The sequence below is a fragment of the Rhamphochromis sp. 'chilingali' genome (assembly GCF_963969265.1).
Source record: "Rhamphochromis sp. 'chilingali' genome assembly, chromosome: 1".
Classification (NCBI taxonomy): Eukaryota; Metazoa; Chordata; class Actinopteri; order Cichliformes; family Cichlidae; genus Rhamphochromis; species Rhamphochromis sp. 'chilingali'.
The window spans coordinates 722,745-740,383 of NC_137929.1; the positions used below are offsets into that span (position 1 = coordinate 722,745).

At 44.6% G+C, this 17,639-nt stretch overlaps 3 protein-coding genes across 3 annotated transcripts in view; 1 reads left to right on the forward strand and 2 right to left on the reverse strand.

The window, feature by feature from the left end:
• Positions 1 to 17,639, reverse strand: part of LOC308397880 (uncharacterized protein) — a 350,136-nt gene that overhangs the window by 121,777 nt on the left and 210,720 nt on the right. The gene's annotated exons all lie outside the window — the stretch shown is intronic.
• The window catches only part of LOC308404084 (uncharacterized protein), a gene marked incomplete at its 3' end in the record, with an annotated part of 158,749 nt that overhangs the window by 116,611 nt on the left and 24,499 nt on the right, over positions 1 to 17,639 (reverse strand). The gene's annotated exons all lie outside the window — the stretch shown is intronic.
• LOC308398637 (rab3 GTPase-activating protein catalytic subunit-like) lies at positions 486 to 15,414 on the forward strand. The gene is made up of 8 exons (XM_080885386.1): positions 486 to 624; positions 1,415 to 1,552; positions 3,153 to 3,380; positions 4,499 to 4,595; positions 7,369 to 7,472; positions 8,302 to 8,417; positions 8,715 to 8,817; positions 15,250 to 15,414. The coding sequence occupies exons 2-8, from the start codon at positions 1,427 to 1,429 to the stop codon at positions 15,397 to 15,399; spliced, it is 924 nt and encodes a 307-aa protein (XP_080741512.1). The 5' UTR covers positions 486 to 624; positions 1,415 to 1,426; the 3' UTR covers positions 15,400 to 15,414.

Sequence of the window (17,639 nt, forward strand, 5' to 3'; positions counted from 1 at the left end):
CACACAGTGCGCAAAGTGCAAGGACTAATCGAACGATTTAAAAGACAAAAAACAACATCATGCACATTTGTAGACTTGCAGCTTTAATTCCAGTGGTTTATCAAAAGTGTTGTGTTAACTTTGATAATTGGAACGATGTTTAGGTGATAAAGAGAAAAATGAATTCTGAGAGCTGATGCTCAGTGTGATACAGCATCTTCAAACTCCCAAACACCTGTTTATGTCGTGTTGTCTGTTGAACACAAGTAGCAGTGTTATGTTTCCATGTGTGAAAAGAGTTTTTGTTCCTGGACAGATGCTGAATTGTTGTATCGAAAGGAAGAAGGCCAGAGATGAATCTCACAAGGTACCCGAGGGGAAAGAACAGGAACACAGGGTCTCAGGTACCTGCCAGAAGAGCCGCCAAGGACCAGAGTGTGCAACCAGTGCTTCCAGTTCAACAAGAGAGATGTCTCAAGGAAAATCCTGGGAGTCGTGGAGTGACAGCGAGGAGGAATTCTTCGAGTGCCTGAGTGACCAGGGCGAGCCTGAGGCGACACAAGCTGAGGGCAGAGCTGAGGGCAGGCTGCACCCCTACAACAACATGACTCTGCTCAACTCTGCAGAGCCTCTCTATGTTCACAGGTCACCACACAGGTCAGAGTCACTGCCTCACTGTGCAAACACATCATATGCTGTTATTTATTCCAAATACAGCATGTTGAAAATAATAGTCGGGGTCACACGGGGTGGAGCCTATCCCATACCATAGGGCGAGAGGCGGGGTTCACCCTGGACAGGTCGCCAGTCGCAGGGCGAACACAGAGAGACAGACAAACATTTAACCCAGGGGTGGGCAACTCCAGGCCTCGAGGGCCGGCGTCCTGCAGATCTCACCCTGTGTCAACACACCTGAATCAGATGGTTAGTTCAGCCTCTGGAGAACTTCCACGATAAGGATAAGCTTTATTTGTTGGTTGCCTGCAACTGAGATGACCTAATCGACCATACATACAATGTACAAACTTAACATTGGGGATACAGGTCAGGCTAACTAGCAACAAAGGATAGCCCTAACCCAAGACACGTTGAGGAGGTCATTTAGCCATTTAAATCAGCTGTGTTGGATCAAGGACGCATCTAAAACCTGCAGGACACCGGCCCTCGAGGCCTGGAGTTGGACACCTCTGATTTATGCTCTCATTCACACCTGTGGGCAGTTCAGAGTCAGAGTTAACCCAACCCCACTCGCTCCATGTTCAAAGACGTGCAGTTAATAATTAGAACTAAAAGAAAGCGGTTGTAACAGTACAGAGGCGACCTTTGTGTGACAAAACCATGAAAGCAGATCTCATATAAGTGGTTCACAGAAATGTCATTAAGCTCAGCTGAAGCTGACTGAGTCTGATATCTGTGCATCATGTTTCATTTTCAGGAACCTGCTCCAATGACAGAGGACCTGTTAGCAGAGCAGTCAGAGGTACTGACCAAACTGGGCACATCAGCTGAAGGTACCCACCTGCGTGCTCGGATGCAGAGTGCCTGTCTGCTATCTGACATGGAGTCCTTCAAAGTGAGTCGGACACACTCTGGGTCAGCTGTCTCCTAAGTTTCTTAGTGCTTCCTGTCTAACATCCACACTTAGACGGACACATCGGAGAGCAGCTTGGGGTTAGTATCTTGGCTAAGGATACTTGGCCTGCAGACTGGAGGAACCAGGGATTGAACCACGACCTTCTGATCAGTAGATGACCTGCTAATGAGCTACAGCCACCCGTTAGCCTTCAGCATTAGCCACATGTTGTGGAAGTTTTCCATTAAATAAAGCCTGCAGACGAGCGGTAGCTAACATTCTTTAATCAAAACAAAGAACAGAAAACCAAGCTTGGTGGAGAGCCTGCATGATCGCGGGGCAGACGGTCAGCAGAGTCTCCCTGAGCCTAGCATGGCTCTCAGTTAAAAACCTTCTTCAGGAACAAAAGGCAGTGCACCGCTGTTTCACACCTTAAGGTTCAGACTCCCTCGCTGCCTCCCAGAGTCCCCGAAGAGACAAAAGATTCTTCCTGTGGAGTTCTGCTTCCCCCCAACTTCCTTACTAGACCCCCACCATCTGTCTAACTGCATGAGTGTGAGACATGCTAAAATCCAGTGGCACCAAGGCATCATACAATAACATAATATGAATAATACATAAATAAAATAAATTCTTATACACACATTAGCGTCAGTGTGCCCTCGAGTTGCTACATGTCTGCTAGTTTTACTGTTCAGGATGTTTTGTGTGTGTGTGTGAACTGCCTGCAGTGAACATAACTGTGCAGTCACACACACACACACAGTAGTCACAGAGAGTACCGCTGTGGTAGGGTGACCATAAAGAGGACACTGGGCCCAGTCATGAAGAACTTTAATAATACTGTTAGCTTAAAGAAAACGACGTCTTCTCTGTGCAGTTAATGATGAATTAATAAAAAAATGTCACGTAGGCTTTTACAAGTAAACTAGTGTGAAATAAGAGGACTGTTGATCAGCCTACGCTGTGGAAAGCTGTGACTCTGTCACTGACACGTGTGGCATGATGGATGCAGTCATGCTGGGAGAAGCTACGTGAGTGCAGAAACCTCTGATCACCAGACGATCACGTGGTCGTCAGTTTTCAAACAGCTCATTGCAGTTTTATAAATCATCTTCAGAGGTTATTTGAACCTTGTCTTTGCAGAGACCTGCAGACCTGAGGCAGTAATGCAGTGATAATGACCAGCACACAGTGTAAGTCATGCTGCAGCTGCCCTGAATCTACAGTGTTGGTTATTCCCACCATGTCTCTGTTTCTGATCCAGTGTGGACGAGCTCTTTATTCAGTCTGAACTGGTTTTAATACTAAAATACAATTGATTTGTTATTCATAGATTTTCAGATTTACTCTTACACAAAAAAGTAAAACATTTTTGTTGCCAGATCACACGTATTTACTTCCAGTCCTGAACAGAAGGAAATCGTTTTGATGCATAAATGACATTTTATGTTCAGTGACAGCCTGGTGTGCTTGGGTCCATGAATGCAGTGGTGTTGTGAGTGGGCCCTGCTCGAGTCGTCAGTGCCAGTATGAGGTGTCAGTGAATATATTTACACATTACTTCATTTAAAGGACGAGTTTGTGTCTCTGTCCACAGGCAGCCAACCCCGGCTGTGTCCTGGAGGATTTTGTGCGCTGGTATTCACCTCGGGATTACGTAGAAGAGGAAGTGGTCGATGAGAAGGGCAACACGATGGTGACGGGGACACTCAGTCCCAGGATGAAGATCCCAGGCAACATGTGGGTGGAGGCTTGGGAGACTGCCAGGGTCACACCTGCACGACGCCAAAAAAGACTTTTTGATGACACCAAGGAGGCCGAGAAGGTCTGAAGCAGGTCGTTCGTTTTGCCACATGCGTGTTTTTAAGCCAAACGTGTTTACTAAGTGGATCACAAAGTGTTTTCATGAATGTTTCTGCTGATTTTCAGGATCAGCTTCTGCCATGGGACCGTTTTGGCTCATGTATGTTGGAGAAGTCAGTTTAACACAGATCTGTGCTCACAGACATGTTGAAGCATTTTCACATGTTGATGAAAAAGGATCTGATGCTGTCACACACGATGTTTAACTGACACACAGCAGCTCTCTGTGGTGTGATGGTGTTAAATGAAGAACAACTTTAAACCAGCTTCTATTAATGATCCGGTCGGCTTTATGGGAAAGGGACAAACAGTAACTGGGGTTAGTTGTTTCCTCACCCAAAGAGGGTCCTGGATTTGGACCCGGGCAGGTCCCTGCCAAGCGTTTGCATGTTCTTCCTGCACATATGAAAGCAGAGCTCGGCGCTCCAGTTTGCACCATCACTGAAAATGTTGCCTGTCTTTTAAAGACATTGTTTATCCAAAAAGAGAAAGTTAAAAATAATGCAGCACGGTGGTTAGCGCTGTTGCAGCACAGCAAGAAGGTCCTGAGTTCAATTCCACCATCAGGTCTTTCTGTGTGGAGTTTGCATGTTCTCCCCGTGTCTGCGTGGGTTCTCTCCGGGTACTCCGGCTTCCTCCCACCGTCCAAAGACATGCAGCTTGTGGGGATAGGTTAATTGGATAATCCAAATTGCCACTAGGTGTGAATGTGCGAGTGAATGTGAATGGTTGTCTGACCCTGTGTGTTGGCCCTGCGACAGACTGGCGACCTGTCCAGGGTGTACCCCGCCTTTCGACAGCTGGGATAGGCTCCAGCGCCCCCCGCGACCCTGAAAAAGATAAGCGGAAGCCAGTGGATGGATGGATAAAAATAATGCTCACTGATAGTCTTATGACAGATTTAAAGATCTGGGTATGACTGGTCCCTCTGTGAATAACCATCATAGAGAAAGGTCACCGTTTATCTGGAGTCTTCTTCAGAGGCAGCCTGTTGGCTGTGCAAAAATATTCTGTTGATCTGAAAGAGCAAAAGGAAAACAGAAGCCAGGCAAACTAAACTTTTTGGGGGTTTGTCTTTAGGTTCTGCACTACATGGCGATGCAGAAACCTGCAGACCTGGCCCGTCACCTCCTGCCCTGTATACTTCATGCAACTATTCTGAAGTTGAAGGAAGAAGGTAAGTCCTCACCGTTTGGTTGAGAAACACGTTTATATGAAATAAAATCAGGGAAAATAACTCTGAGCCCACAGCAGGTAAATTACAGTCAGACCGAAATACAAAAAACTAAAGATATTAAAATAAGTACTAAGAAAATGACATGCAACCCGAGCTGTTAATGGAGAAAAAAACCCAGAAGCTGCATGAATAAAAAAGTAGAAATCTTGGACGCTGCCAGCATAATGCACAGGCTTTTGACGGGGCTCGCACACAAACACAAAGCAGAGGATGAAGCATCACCAAATATGTTTCCAAACCAAAGAAGATAAGATGAAGCATACCTGCGCAGCGGTGGGTGATGAGGAGAGGCCGCAGCGAGTCTGTCTTAAAGTGCAAGTTTGTGACAGTTTAAAGCTTAACAAGCTAAGACGCCAAACATCCAGAGCACAAAGACAAGTCAGAGGGCTTTTTCAGACACACACTTCTAAACTGTCGTGCTCAACAGTGTCTCTGCTAAAACTGCATCTGTGCTCTGCTCCTGTCAAGTTGCCTATCGAGTGCTTAATGATAAGGTGCATGGTAGCTGCTTTCCTCTGCAGGTGGACAAAGGAATGACTTCTCTGCAGACAGGCTCCTGGCAGAGCCACTGCAGAGGAACTCTTTACAATCACTGACTGTGAAACGTGAGGACTGTGTGGGGACGTGCAGACGGGGGCGCGATGGCTGGGAAACGAGGAGGGCTGCAAGTGGACGCACTGTATGATACACGCTGGCGTCTAGACAGCTCAGTCCTGAGCTGAGTGATGTAATGACTGATTGCATCGACACAGTCATTACATCAAAATACAACCCCTTTTTTTCGGCACTGAAACGAAACAGGCTCCGCACACACAGCCGTTCTGTATCACAGCTGTGATGCAAAAAGATTTGGGCACCACTGGTATAGAGTGACTGAAACCCAGAACCTGGAAGTGTCCAGTGATGTGAGGGTAAAGGACGTCTCACTGTGTACTTTGGTGCACAGATGAGTTTGTGGTCGGTTCAGTGAATGCAGCCCATGAGCTGCAGAAAAAGCCCAAATCCTGAGCCCTCCAAGATTTGGGCTCAAGATGTGTTCTGCACTGCAGGCCCTTGGACTCCATCAGGGTTTGGGCCAGTTTTGAGCTCTTATAAGTATCAGAGATGGACACGTGATATTTTCAGGGCTGCGTAGGCATGATGGGTAGAACATGACCCTGGTGTTAAAATGCAGGTAAATGTGATTTAGTTTGTTTACTCTAACTAGCTACCCAACCCTCACTGTGAAAGGAGCCTGGAAAGTTTCCCCAACATGAATTTCTTTCAGTCAAGTTTTCTCCAGTAATGATCAGAAATCAGATAAAACCCACTCTTTATTTTATTCTACACACAATAAATTGATAATTAATCCAGGATACAGAAAAGTCTAGATTTCGTCTTCAGACTGTCACATCTGGAGCAGGGCATAATTTGATTTGGTTTTTAGAAGAAGCTAAAGATCTTTCAGTCGTGTTGCTGTTGTTCCCTGACACCTGCAGTGCAACCATCAATTTAGCTAATGAGAGTTCACGTATAATTATAACAGGTCTTAGTTTCTGGATCGTCTCTAAGTTGACGGTATACTGCTAAGACCAGTTCTGAGTCTAGAGACAGCCAATGAGAGACACTAGTAAGGACATCACTGAGGAGAGTTTTCTAGTACTTTGGAGAAACCTCAATCAGCTAACGTCCTGCTGTGATACTCAGACCTTTTCTCTAATTAAACCAGAAAGCTAGTTTTCATTTATTCTGTAATATCCCAGAATGTTTCAGCAGGTCAGAAATGCTTTGGTGCCTATCCAGGTTGTATGCAAATTAATTCTGATTAAGTCTGGACTACAAAATACAAAACATAGCTTGGACACAACAATAATGTCCTCGTTTCACTTCTTTAAAAAATGTATTTTGATCTTATGACACTTACTAAAAGCTTTACTTCCAGAGGCTGACAGAGACGCTCCGTGCTGATAACACGTGAATGTGTGAAGGTTTGTATCATATCTATCTAACAGACTCCAGTTTGTGCATGTAAATGGAGAGTCCTCTTCACACACTGCGGTTAATTATGGAGTTCCACAGGGTTCAGTGCTAGGGCCAATTCTGTTTACATTATACATGCTTCCCTTAGGCAGCATCATTAGAAGACATAGCATACATTTACACTGCTATGCAGATGACACCCAGCTCTATCTGTCCATGAAGCCAGATAACACACACCAATGAGTTAAACTGCAGGAATGTCTTAAAGACACAAAGACCTGGATGGCCGCTAACTTTCTGCTTCTTAATTCAGATCAAACTGAGGTTATTGTACTCGGTTATTGCAGATGGCCCCGCCCCTCCCTGAGCCTGGCTCTGCTGAAGGCTTCTTCCTGTTTAAAGGGAGTTTTTCCTTGTGCCAAAGCACATGTGGGTATATTCCTGGACAAAAGGCTTAGTTTCTATTTGCAGATGTGTTCTGTGATCCTCTGAAATAGCTGGATTAATTAACTCCAATAATAATCCATCAAGACTTTGTGGATATGTTTTAATCTCTGTAAAGATTATTATAAAATGTTGTGAAGGTTTTGATTATTTCAAAAGGATCTGTATTAGTGAGATAATAGTTTGCAGGTTTACTCGATTTTAGGCTTTTTCTCATGTTAACAGTAATTGAGGTTACAAACGTGGCAGGTCTTTCTTTTAATCACAGCTTTCTGTCACTCTGGAAACACTGTCATTTCTTCTCTTTCAGAGTCTGCTGAAGATATTCCATCAGTGCAAAAAACCATTCAGCAAGCTACAGTTCAAGCGAGCAAGCTCCTGCAGTCCCCCAACCAGGACTACAAGAAGTTAGAGGTCAGTGAAAACTCGACCGGACTTTCCACAAATAATTCAGTTTAAAAGAAAGTATCATTAGATTCACCCAAAAAAGTTTTGTTTTTAAATAAATTATTGATTGATTGTTAACTGTGTTTTTGTTGTAGTTGAGTATGTGCTGTACATGAGGTGTACGTAGACTGGACAGTGTGCTCCATGGCTGAGAACTTGGCTGATAATTATTATGGCCATTGATGGTTGAACCATGAAAACAGGGGTGTGGTGCAGTGGGATTGTAGTGGGAGCTGGAGTAACAAACTCCAGTGCTTCCTCAGTGATGGCTAACTTTTTTCTAAACCTAGGTAATTCCTTCGGCTGTTCCCACCTGGGCTCAAAGCTTTTATACTCTGCTGATATCGGATGTGTTTATCAGTGATCGAAAACAGAGACTGAGATTGTTATTATTGAGTTTGATCACACGTTAGGTGCATTAAACATCTGCTTTAATACTGTCCTAAAGTCTGAGAACAATCATCACTTCTTCACATATAAAAATGTTCTTCTCACTAGCACTCAGTATCCATACAGCCCCTTTTCTTTGAATGTCACTGTACAGCTGCACAGCTAAACCCCACCATGTTAGTTTTCCTTGATTGGACAGTCTTGTTGTGTAAAAGTATTCTTGGCTTTCTCAAAGTACATTTAAGTATGCCATGTATCCACGGTGACTCCAAACACGCCTTTTACACCCCGAGACTCAGCCTATGACGTTCCACGTAGGAAAAACCACGTATGTGTATAAATGTGACAGTCTTGCGGTCTCATGCTGTCAGGATTGAGCAGACAGTTGTTCTTGTCCTGTGTGCAGGATTTCATTAACCAGCTGCTGAGCATGGAGACAGTCATCACTCAAGCTCGCTCGCTCAAGGCCAAGTTCTCCGTTCCTGAGGACGACAGCGGAGAGGCTGCTGATGAACTGAAGAAGTGAGTCGCAGAGTTTGAGCTGCGCTCACTGACAGCTTTGTTTGTGCTGTTGGTAACATGTAACCGTCTTCACCGTCACTACAGATAGTTAGTCAGTAACTTGTTGTCACGATGAATCTGTTAACGTTTCACAAAGACGGCGTCTGAAGGATCACAGTCAGTTCACACGTTTCTTTCTCGCTCATGTTGGTGGTCTTATTTTATAGTTTTGGTGTCTTCAGGTTTCACATGTTCTTATTTAAGTGTTTTGTTTTGTGGGAATATTGTAACATTTTCCACATTGTGTGTTGTCTCTAGGTTTGTGAGCTCCCTGCTGGAGGAACCAGAGGTGGTAGTGACAGGAGCAGGCCAGGGCCTGGCTGGCAGTATAATCCACAGACTCTTCATCAGTGCTCAGAGGGTAACTCTCACTCTGCCTCCGTGTCCTTCCCACGTCTTGCTGTCAGTTTCATGTATACAGTCATGTATTTGTCATCTATAGAGACATCTTTAGAGGTACACACACACACCACACTTATTCAATATCAGCATCAAGAATAGGTCGGTGTCCCGGTCCTAGAACAAGACATGAAGTCAGCGCTGTTTTATTTATATATACTTCATGTGGATGAAACTGGAAGGACGTGGTCAGCACTGATGTAAAGACGCGGTGTTTTCTGTCAGTGTCAGGAGAGTCTGCTCTATTGTAACGTTGTTTCTTCCTGAAACACACAATTGCTGCTGCTGTGCTGTGAAGCACGTTCAGAGCTATAAGAACCAGTCTGTTTAACTATCAATGAAAAATGAAGAATTATCAGTTTGACTGTGTGACAATTCTGCAGGAACAAAGTTGTGCAGCTCTCTCCACAGTGGAGCAGATCTCCTTCCTGTCTTTGACGCTTCTTTTTCTCTTTCTGCAGTAACAACTATTAATGTGCATTTGTATATGTTTACAGTGTTAGCAGAAACAAAGCTTTGGTGGCCGTGACTCCAGAGATGGAGCCGAGTATCTAATCGAATCATCGGTTTGTTCTTTAAGCCTTAAAAGTGTCCATGTGCTCCACACTGGATCCCAGATTGACTCTGATGCATCAACTGGAACATGAATCCAAAATCCTGCTCCTCACATTCAAGGTCTTAAATAATCAGGCCCCATCTTATCTTAATGACCTTGTAGTACCATATCACCCTATTAGAGCACTTCGCTCTCGCTCTGCAGGCCTACTTGTTGTTCCTAGAGTGTTTAAAAGTAGAATGGGAGGCAGAGCCTTCAGTTTTCAGGCCCCTCTTCTGTGGAACCAGCTTCCAGTTTGGATTCAGGAGACAGACAAAACTTTCCTCTTTGATAAAGCACATAGTTAGGGTTGGATCAGCAACCTTAATTAGTCTGCAATAGACCCTGTGCACGAGAAAATGCTAACTTCCTGTTTTAAGATCGGATGCAGGGTTGTACATTTCCGGTAGCTTTACTTTGCGGTCAATTGCTGCTGCAAAGATGGACTCCAAAATCATGTCCAAAATATGAGAACAGAAAGATGGCGTTAAGTTACAAAGAGCAGAAGGTGGGAACACTCACCACTGCTGTGTCATAAAAAAAATCAAATTATCAGTTTTGACGTTTGAAGCGTGCAGATCGATTGGTGGTTTACATCACTCAACACAAGCAGAACTGCATTACAGAATCAGAAGCACATCTCTGTATAGTGACAGTTCTTATGATTTAAACAGCATTCAAACTACAGGTGAACAACAGTCAAAGGTTTCCCTGCTAGTCAAGTACACACCTACACAGCATGTCAACAAACCGTGGTAAGGGTCTCTATGCATGAGTATTTACGAAGGGTATGTTGTGACGTACCTTCAAAATTACAGCGGTCCCTCGCTATAACGCGGCCTCGCTGGTTCGCACATTTTTTTTTGTGCAAGTTTGCATGCGCACAGCGCTTTGTGTTCTGCGTCCTGATTGGCTGCAGACTATTGTTGATCTCCTCCGTGCCGTCTCTCCTGTGCAGTACAGAATCATTGATTCATTAATGATTCACTGATGTTGAATTATCTCTCAGCTGCTCTGTTCTCATGTGCTGGACCTGAAAACACGGTTTGATCTTTGGTTTCTGTAATACTGGACTTATTTGTCTACGAAGGTTTGAACTTTGAGAGCTTAAACAGGAGAGAAACGTGTGAAAATGTTCATGTCTGTCTGAGTGTATAAAGTGTGTAGTGACGGGTTTTACCTTAAAACATCTATAATAATTGTAAAAAATAAAGTTGGCTACTTCAGATTTCACCAATCGCAGGTTATTTTTAGAACGTAACTCCCGCGATAAACGAGGGAGCGCTGTATACAGATACTGAGAAGTATAAAATTTGAATCCTGTCTCTCTCTGAGGCGCGGGGGGAAAAATATCGACAAGTCGATCAACATCATCTACAGATACATTCGACATCTCGAGAAATGTAAATCGCCACTTGATTCGTCCATTTGGTTGGAAAACCCGACCGTGAACAAGGAGCGAATATCACACCAGAAACTAAGTGCTATGCGCCGGAAGTAGCATATGCTAAGGCGCACAGGTCTAAGTTATAGGTCTAAGTTCCCCATAATGCACTGGGTGTTTCTTCTTCACTCAACATGTGTTAGTAGACCTCTCTGCATTCAGTCCGTCTGCCCCTCATCTATCGATGGATGTTAGAGGCTTTGGTTCCCACTGTCGCTCACAGACGGTCACCTAATGTTGCCTGTGTAACTGCAGGGTCTTTGCCTTATAACATAGAAGCAGCTTGAGGTAACTGTTGTTGTGATGCTGTGTGTGTGTAATAAAGCTCCCTTACTGACAGTGGGTCACCACAGCTTGTAGCTCCATGTATTTGATGTGGTACGTTTGCCCTCGCTGACACAACCTTAAAGGGATTTGTGTGTATGAATAAAGTTTATTGTTCATACAGTTCATTGCCGTATGTCTGTGAAAGGGTGAATGAGGGTTGTAGCTCCCTCAGCAGCTGTGGAGCGATGGAGATGTGGTTGGTTAGACACGCTGCCCTAGTTTACACTACAAACCACACTCACCTGTTTACACTCCTTTTGTGTTACAACCACCTTGTTACACTCAAACACCAGATGATGCATCTGAGCCAACTAAGGATTCACTGAGACTGAAGAAGCTCGAGATCATAAGAATTTGAGGCTCAGCCTTGCAGTATCATAGGAGAATCCAACCATTGTATGTCAAGAGACTATAGACAGTGAAAGCTCCATCTGGAGGAGGAACGACGTGGTTCAGAGCGTTGCCTCCTGCAGCTGGTGACATGTTCAGATTTCAGCTCTGTCGGTTAGAAAGTCTGTTTTTGTTTTTCATCTGTGTGTTGCTCTTTCATCCTTTTCTTCTTCCTGTTTCTTGCATCAAGCTGGCTGACTTCACCACTGATGAGGTAACCATGAGCAGTAAGCCTCGTGTCGCTCACAGTTACATTTAACATAGTGCGATAAACACACTCAGTCATTATAAGGTACATCCTCTAAAGCAGGGGTGCTCAATACGTCGATCGCGATCGACCAGTCGATCGCAAAGGTAGTATTGGTAGATCGCATGGCATTAAAAAAATAGATGCCAGCCTATCATCCATCCCGTCACTTGATTGATACAGGGAAGCCAGTCAGATGACATCAGATTTTTTCTGACGCTTAGGTCGCTGCGCATGCGCAAACAGCGGCGCGAAGTGTAGTAAAACTGACAAGCTAGTCAGCGAGTTAACTCCAATTTTTAGCTCTCGGTTTTTTCTCTTAAACCTGGCCGTCAGCAGCTACTGTCCGGACTATGCATCCCTGGCTGATTCAATTCAGTGCAAGTCATCAGAGTAAACTCAGGTAATGACAAAAAATTTACATAGTTAATTGTGTTGTGAAATATTGGATATTGCGGTTATGCATGTATATACATTGTAGATATAAAGAATCCTCAATATATTTATAAATAAGTATATGTTTTGGATTTTTGTAGTGGGTAGATCATTTTGACTTGGTCATTTTATAAGTAGCTCACATGCGGAAAAAGTGTGAGCACCCCTGCTCTAAAGGTTCACATAACAGACAAACAGGATAATAAAAATAATCTGGTTCTTTGCAGCGTCCTCAGATGAACGACACACGACATTATTACACGTCTCAGTATTTGTTACACTGAACACAAATATAAACACAACACTTTTGTTTCCATGAGCTGAACCGGATCCTGACTGGTTTTGCGACATGTGTGTCATTGTGCTACACATGTACGGCATATTTCAGAGTGGCCTTTTATTGTGGGCAGTCTCAGACACACCTGTGCAATATTCATGCTGTCTAATCAGCACCTTGACATGCCACACCTGTGAGGTGGGATGGATTATCTCAGCTAACGAGAAGTTCTCACTAACACACATTTAGACAGATTTGTGAGCAGTGTTTGCGAGCAATGTTCCCTGTAATGTTTCATGTGTCTGAGCGAACACACAAACTCCCTGAGCGTCCCTTGGACCACTGTGAGCGACAGCAGACGTGTGCACTGTGGTCACGCCAGCACCCAAGTTACATGTTTATTAAAATAATCAAATTACAGCATTTACATTTATGTTAGATTACTTTTAATTACCTGCTTTAGCCCACTTACAATGAAAATTAAAACAATCTTCTTCATGACCTGTAGCATGTTAACACTATTGGAAGTAAAAATAACTTGAACTTCAATTTTGAAAACACAACTTTCTTTAAATAAAGCTCTGACTTGTATTATGAGTCTGTGGTCTGGGAGAGAGTCTGTAACTCTGTCTGCAAAATACAGTAAATAATGACCAATGTTGGGCAGTTAATTATATAGTTACTTCTTCAAAAAAGTAACTGAGTTTTGCAAACAAAGTTTTTTGCAGCTGTTTACCTAAAAATGCAGCCAAGGTGTTTTTTAAACAAACATTTCAAACTATTTACAGAACAATCAGCTGTTCTGCATCAAATCTGATGCCACACAAATTATTTGTGCCGCTCCAAAAAATAATTTCTGTCCACTATGAGATGAAGGCGAACAACAGCCTGATACCTGCAGGCCTGACAGCAGCAGATGTGTCACTGCTGTAACACCTGTAAACCATTGTTCTGACACACACAACAAAACTATTGACTACACTACACACTAACTACACACTAACTACACACTAACTACACAAGATTTGTGCTAAACTTGGCAATCACATCTCAAACACCGTCACTCCTAAAACTTCCCCCTTCCTAAACAACTAAATGTCATGTTGCCATATCATTTTTTTGATTGGTCGACATGGTACATTTTTCCACCAATAGGAAAGGCTGGTGGGGGTTTGTTTTGGTGTTGTTTTTGCTCACAGGCTTTCGAGTGTTTTCCTTATAAAACGGCGTTTTCACCGTTTCTTCCTGCAGTAAATATAAACAACGACAGTATTCAGGAAGAAAACCAAACATTGCAGATATTTTATCATAACTCTGGTTTTACACGGCCGATCAACACAATTTAAAAACTGGTATAAAGTCCACACTTTGTCCGTCAGTTGTTCCGTCTGTCCTGCTCACATCTCCAATGGTTGTACACGTTGTCATTAACGTGGCTTCACGCCACATCAGCCGCTTTGCTAAAACACCGGTGTCGCACATAAGGACGCTGTCATAGCCTGTCAACCACGTTGATTAGCTGCGTATATACGAATGTGAATCGCGTGATTGGCTGGACTACGGGATAAGGTGGCCTCGTTCTGATCCCATACGGGAGCAGCCAGTCACTGACTAACACTGCAGAACAATTGTTAAAGTTTTCATTTTAATTTCAATTCAGGTGATTTTTTTTTTTTTTTTTTTTTTTTTGTGCGCAACGCAGATTTTCTGTGCAGAGACCGTGCCAGCAGTGCACAATTGTGCACGCGCGCAGCTTAGAGGGAACATTGCTTGCGAGTGTCGGGTCTTTTGTGTTTGTAGAAAATGTTTCATATCTTTGAGTTCAGCTCATGGAAAACAGGAGCAAAAACAAAAGTGTTGCGTTTATATTTTTGTTCAGTGTAAACGATAAAACATCAGGTTTGACCCAGAATACAGTTTGATCCACATGGTGGCGCTGTGAAAAGTGCGCGCTGTACTGGTGGCACCAGTGTCCCCAGCCCACAGACCAGTGCTGCCACTAATCGAGTTTCATTAGCAGCATCTAAATGCTGTTTAAAGGTGGACTTCATCTGTCACACAGGAGCAGTTTGGCTTCGCTTTGCTTAAATAATGACCTGGTGTATTTCTTTTTTTTTCTTTTTGTTGCCTGTCCCATTTGGTTCTTTAGCCATCAGAATTGTTGTCTGAAGACCAACAAGGATACCCAATGGATTTACTTTGCCAAATGGATCATCGTGGCATTGCCGTATTGGTCCATTTGGTCGATCTTTGTTTTTATTATTTATTATATTTTATTTTCAGATGTTACCGACGGGACAGACATGAGTGAGGGATAGGAAAGGGAGAAAGAAAGAGGAAGGAAAGGAAAAACAGAAGGGGAGAGGGACAGTGAGAAAGGGGGGAGAAAAAAAAAATCTCCTGGATCACCTGTTGAGAGAAGAATAGAAAACAAGCAAAAAAACAAAAAAAACAAAGCAACATACTAAACACAACACCATCGCATTAGTCTAGCTAAGTTTAAACAGCAGTAAATACTAAATATTCAATGTTGTTGTGCAGCACGCAGGACAGATGTGCTTCGAAGTAGCAGCCAAGAAAGGTGTAATTTAAGTCTACGAGCAGTGAACACCCGTGTGCATACCTGTGTGGATCAGTGCGCTTGTATTCAAATGGTTTCTCCATGTAATGATCTGCTAGGGAGTGTGGGGGGGCCACAGCCCCGTCCTCCAGGGTATGAAGCAGGTATGGAGGAGATCAAAACTCCAGACATCCAGAGGCCCCCAGAACACAAGAGACCAAGGAAGACCAACAGAGGGGCAGCCGCGCCACTGTCCCAGCAAGAGCTGAGGAGAGTCCCAGATGAGGGTTCACCCAGCAGCCGCGGAGCAGAAGCCAGGGGGAGTTGCAGTGACGCGCCCGTCAGCTCCGCCGGCCCCCAGCTGTGCCTGAGTGACCGAGCCCCAGGCCGAGAGGCCGGGGGCACCCCACCTCCGAAGTGGCCTGAGCGAGCCCCAGGCTCCAGGCCCCGATAAGCGGCCGCCAAGGAGTGAGCTGGTGTGTACCTGGACGCCCACCCCCAGACACAAAGAACCACCAACGCACCGACACCTGAGGGAGTCCGCCACTGGCAGGGGAAGTGGTGGTGGGTGGAGATAAGCCTCCAAACCTTGGAGGACCTGAGGTGTCCCCAGAGAGGTGGCGCCTGACACCCAACCTGACATATAGACACAGACATACAGGCACACACAGACACAAACATCCATTCCCCCCCTCATGCTCTCATATGCACTTACTCCACACTCAACCAACGTGGAGACAGACATAAAGAGACGCTGTACACACGATCACACTCCCCAAGCATACTCTACAAACCGGGTCTAGGTACCCTTGCCCCTGGAGGGGGGAACTGCACCCAGACCCAGGTAGTGTTACCCTTTTCCCTGCGGTGGGGAGAGGCAGACCGCCCCGACTCCGCAGCAGCAGGGAGGCCCCACACCCCAGACCGCAGTCGGACGGCCAACTCCTCCTCCTAGCCCCCCCGCTCCAGCAGGCCGCAGAGAACGGGGGTGAGAGAAGACTCCAAACCTCCCTCCACCCGCTCATTGTAGTGTTGATGCATGTGTGTTCTAAGGTGCAATTAAAACCCAGGAGGGCATGAAGCTACCTGCCAGAGAGCAGCAGGTAAGTGCATAGTCCCTCCTGTTAGCCCTCAATGTCTACATGTATTTAAAATTGAGAGGTGGGCAACGACGCCAGGGGTGAGGTGTACACCCTGATGGTAACTTGGACTCCGTGATTGTGCCCACCCCCAAGATCATTTGTCATCGTCATTTGTTTCTCTTTGCATGAGCGTCCCATAGTGATGTCTGTCTCTCTTCTTGTTGTCCAGCTCAATCACAGAGGAAACAAACCAATCTGGTCTGAGACAGGACGTCACAAAGACCTTACAGGAAGCTAATCTATCATCTGATTCTTCCTGCGCTACACATTCACACTCCCACAGAATCTTACTATCATTAATGTCTGTCTTATAGTTTTATTATTTAACGTTGAGCAGTTTACGCACGAGCAGGGGAAAGGTGCATTAATCAGGGACTAGTTTTAGTGGCGGATTAATTGTGGTTTTTAAACCTGTAAAAGAGGCCGTATTGTTACGTTTTATTATTTTATTGAATTAAAAAGGGAAGAAGATACAAACACAGCTTGGTTTACTAACTAATAAGGTCAGGATTGTACTCAGTTGTAGTTATGTGTGCCTCTGCAGGTGGTTTAGTTTTTTTATTTGAATAAATTGTTCAGTAAAATCAGGGATTTGTTTACACACAAGAATCTCCAAACGGGGAATAAATGGACTGATGTTTATATAGAGCGCTTTTCAACTACATATAAGCACTCGAGGTTCTTTGTTACTACAAGATCCTTAGCTGGATTGGAAAGCACTATAGAAAACATTTACTCAGAGAAACCGAACATTTTTCTTTTGACACTCTCCTTAAACCTCAGAACAAACTCTGTGCTCGCTGTGGATTCGTGTGAACTCTGACCTGAATCCAAGGTCGTTTTTTGCGAGATGCCCACGCTGTAGCATCACGGTGTAGTCCTGTCGCGTTTCTGTGGTTAATCAGAGCGAGACGACGACTCCACCAGAGGATCGCATACTTTTCATCCACGTCAGATCATTTTATCTATAAAACAGTGAAGTGATGGAAACGGAGTACTCAGGACTTCCCCGAGCCACCGCTTAGTGAGCTTTTGTTGGAATGTCAGTCATGTGATGATTACAGACCGCCGAGGACGAAATTATGGAGCAGCCGCACACACATGATGCCTGATCCCATCTGCCGGTGGATCACTGACTTCCTGTCGGACAGGAAGCAGCATGTGAGGCTGGGAAAGAATGTCTCGGACTCCCGGACCATCAGCACCGGCTCCCCTCAGGGCTGTGTTCTTTCTCCTCTGCTCTTCTCCCTGTACACCAACTGCTGCACCTCCACCCACCAGTCTGTCAAGCTAATCAAGTTTGCAGATGACACCACCGTTATTGGGCTCATCTCTGACGGGGATGAGTCTGCCTACAGGAGGGAGGT

Bases quoted from the DNA above. Each gene is read 5' to 3' on its own strand.
- LOC308398637 (XM_080885386.1), top strand. From the start codon at position 1,427: ATGACAGAGGACCTGTTAGCAGAGCAGTCAGAGGTACTGACCAAACTG. The intron at 3,381-4,498 runs GTCTGAAGCAGG...GTTTGTCTTTAG, and splicing joins ACACCAAGGAGGCCGAGAAG to GTTCTGCACTACATGGCGAT. The intron at 7,473-8,301 runs GTCAGTGAAAAC...TCCTGTGTGCAG, and splicing joins AGGACTACAAGAAGTTAGAG to GATTTCATTAACCAGCTGCT.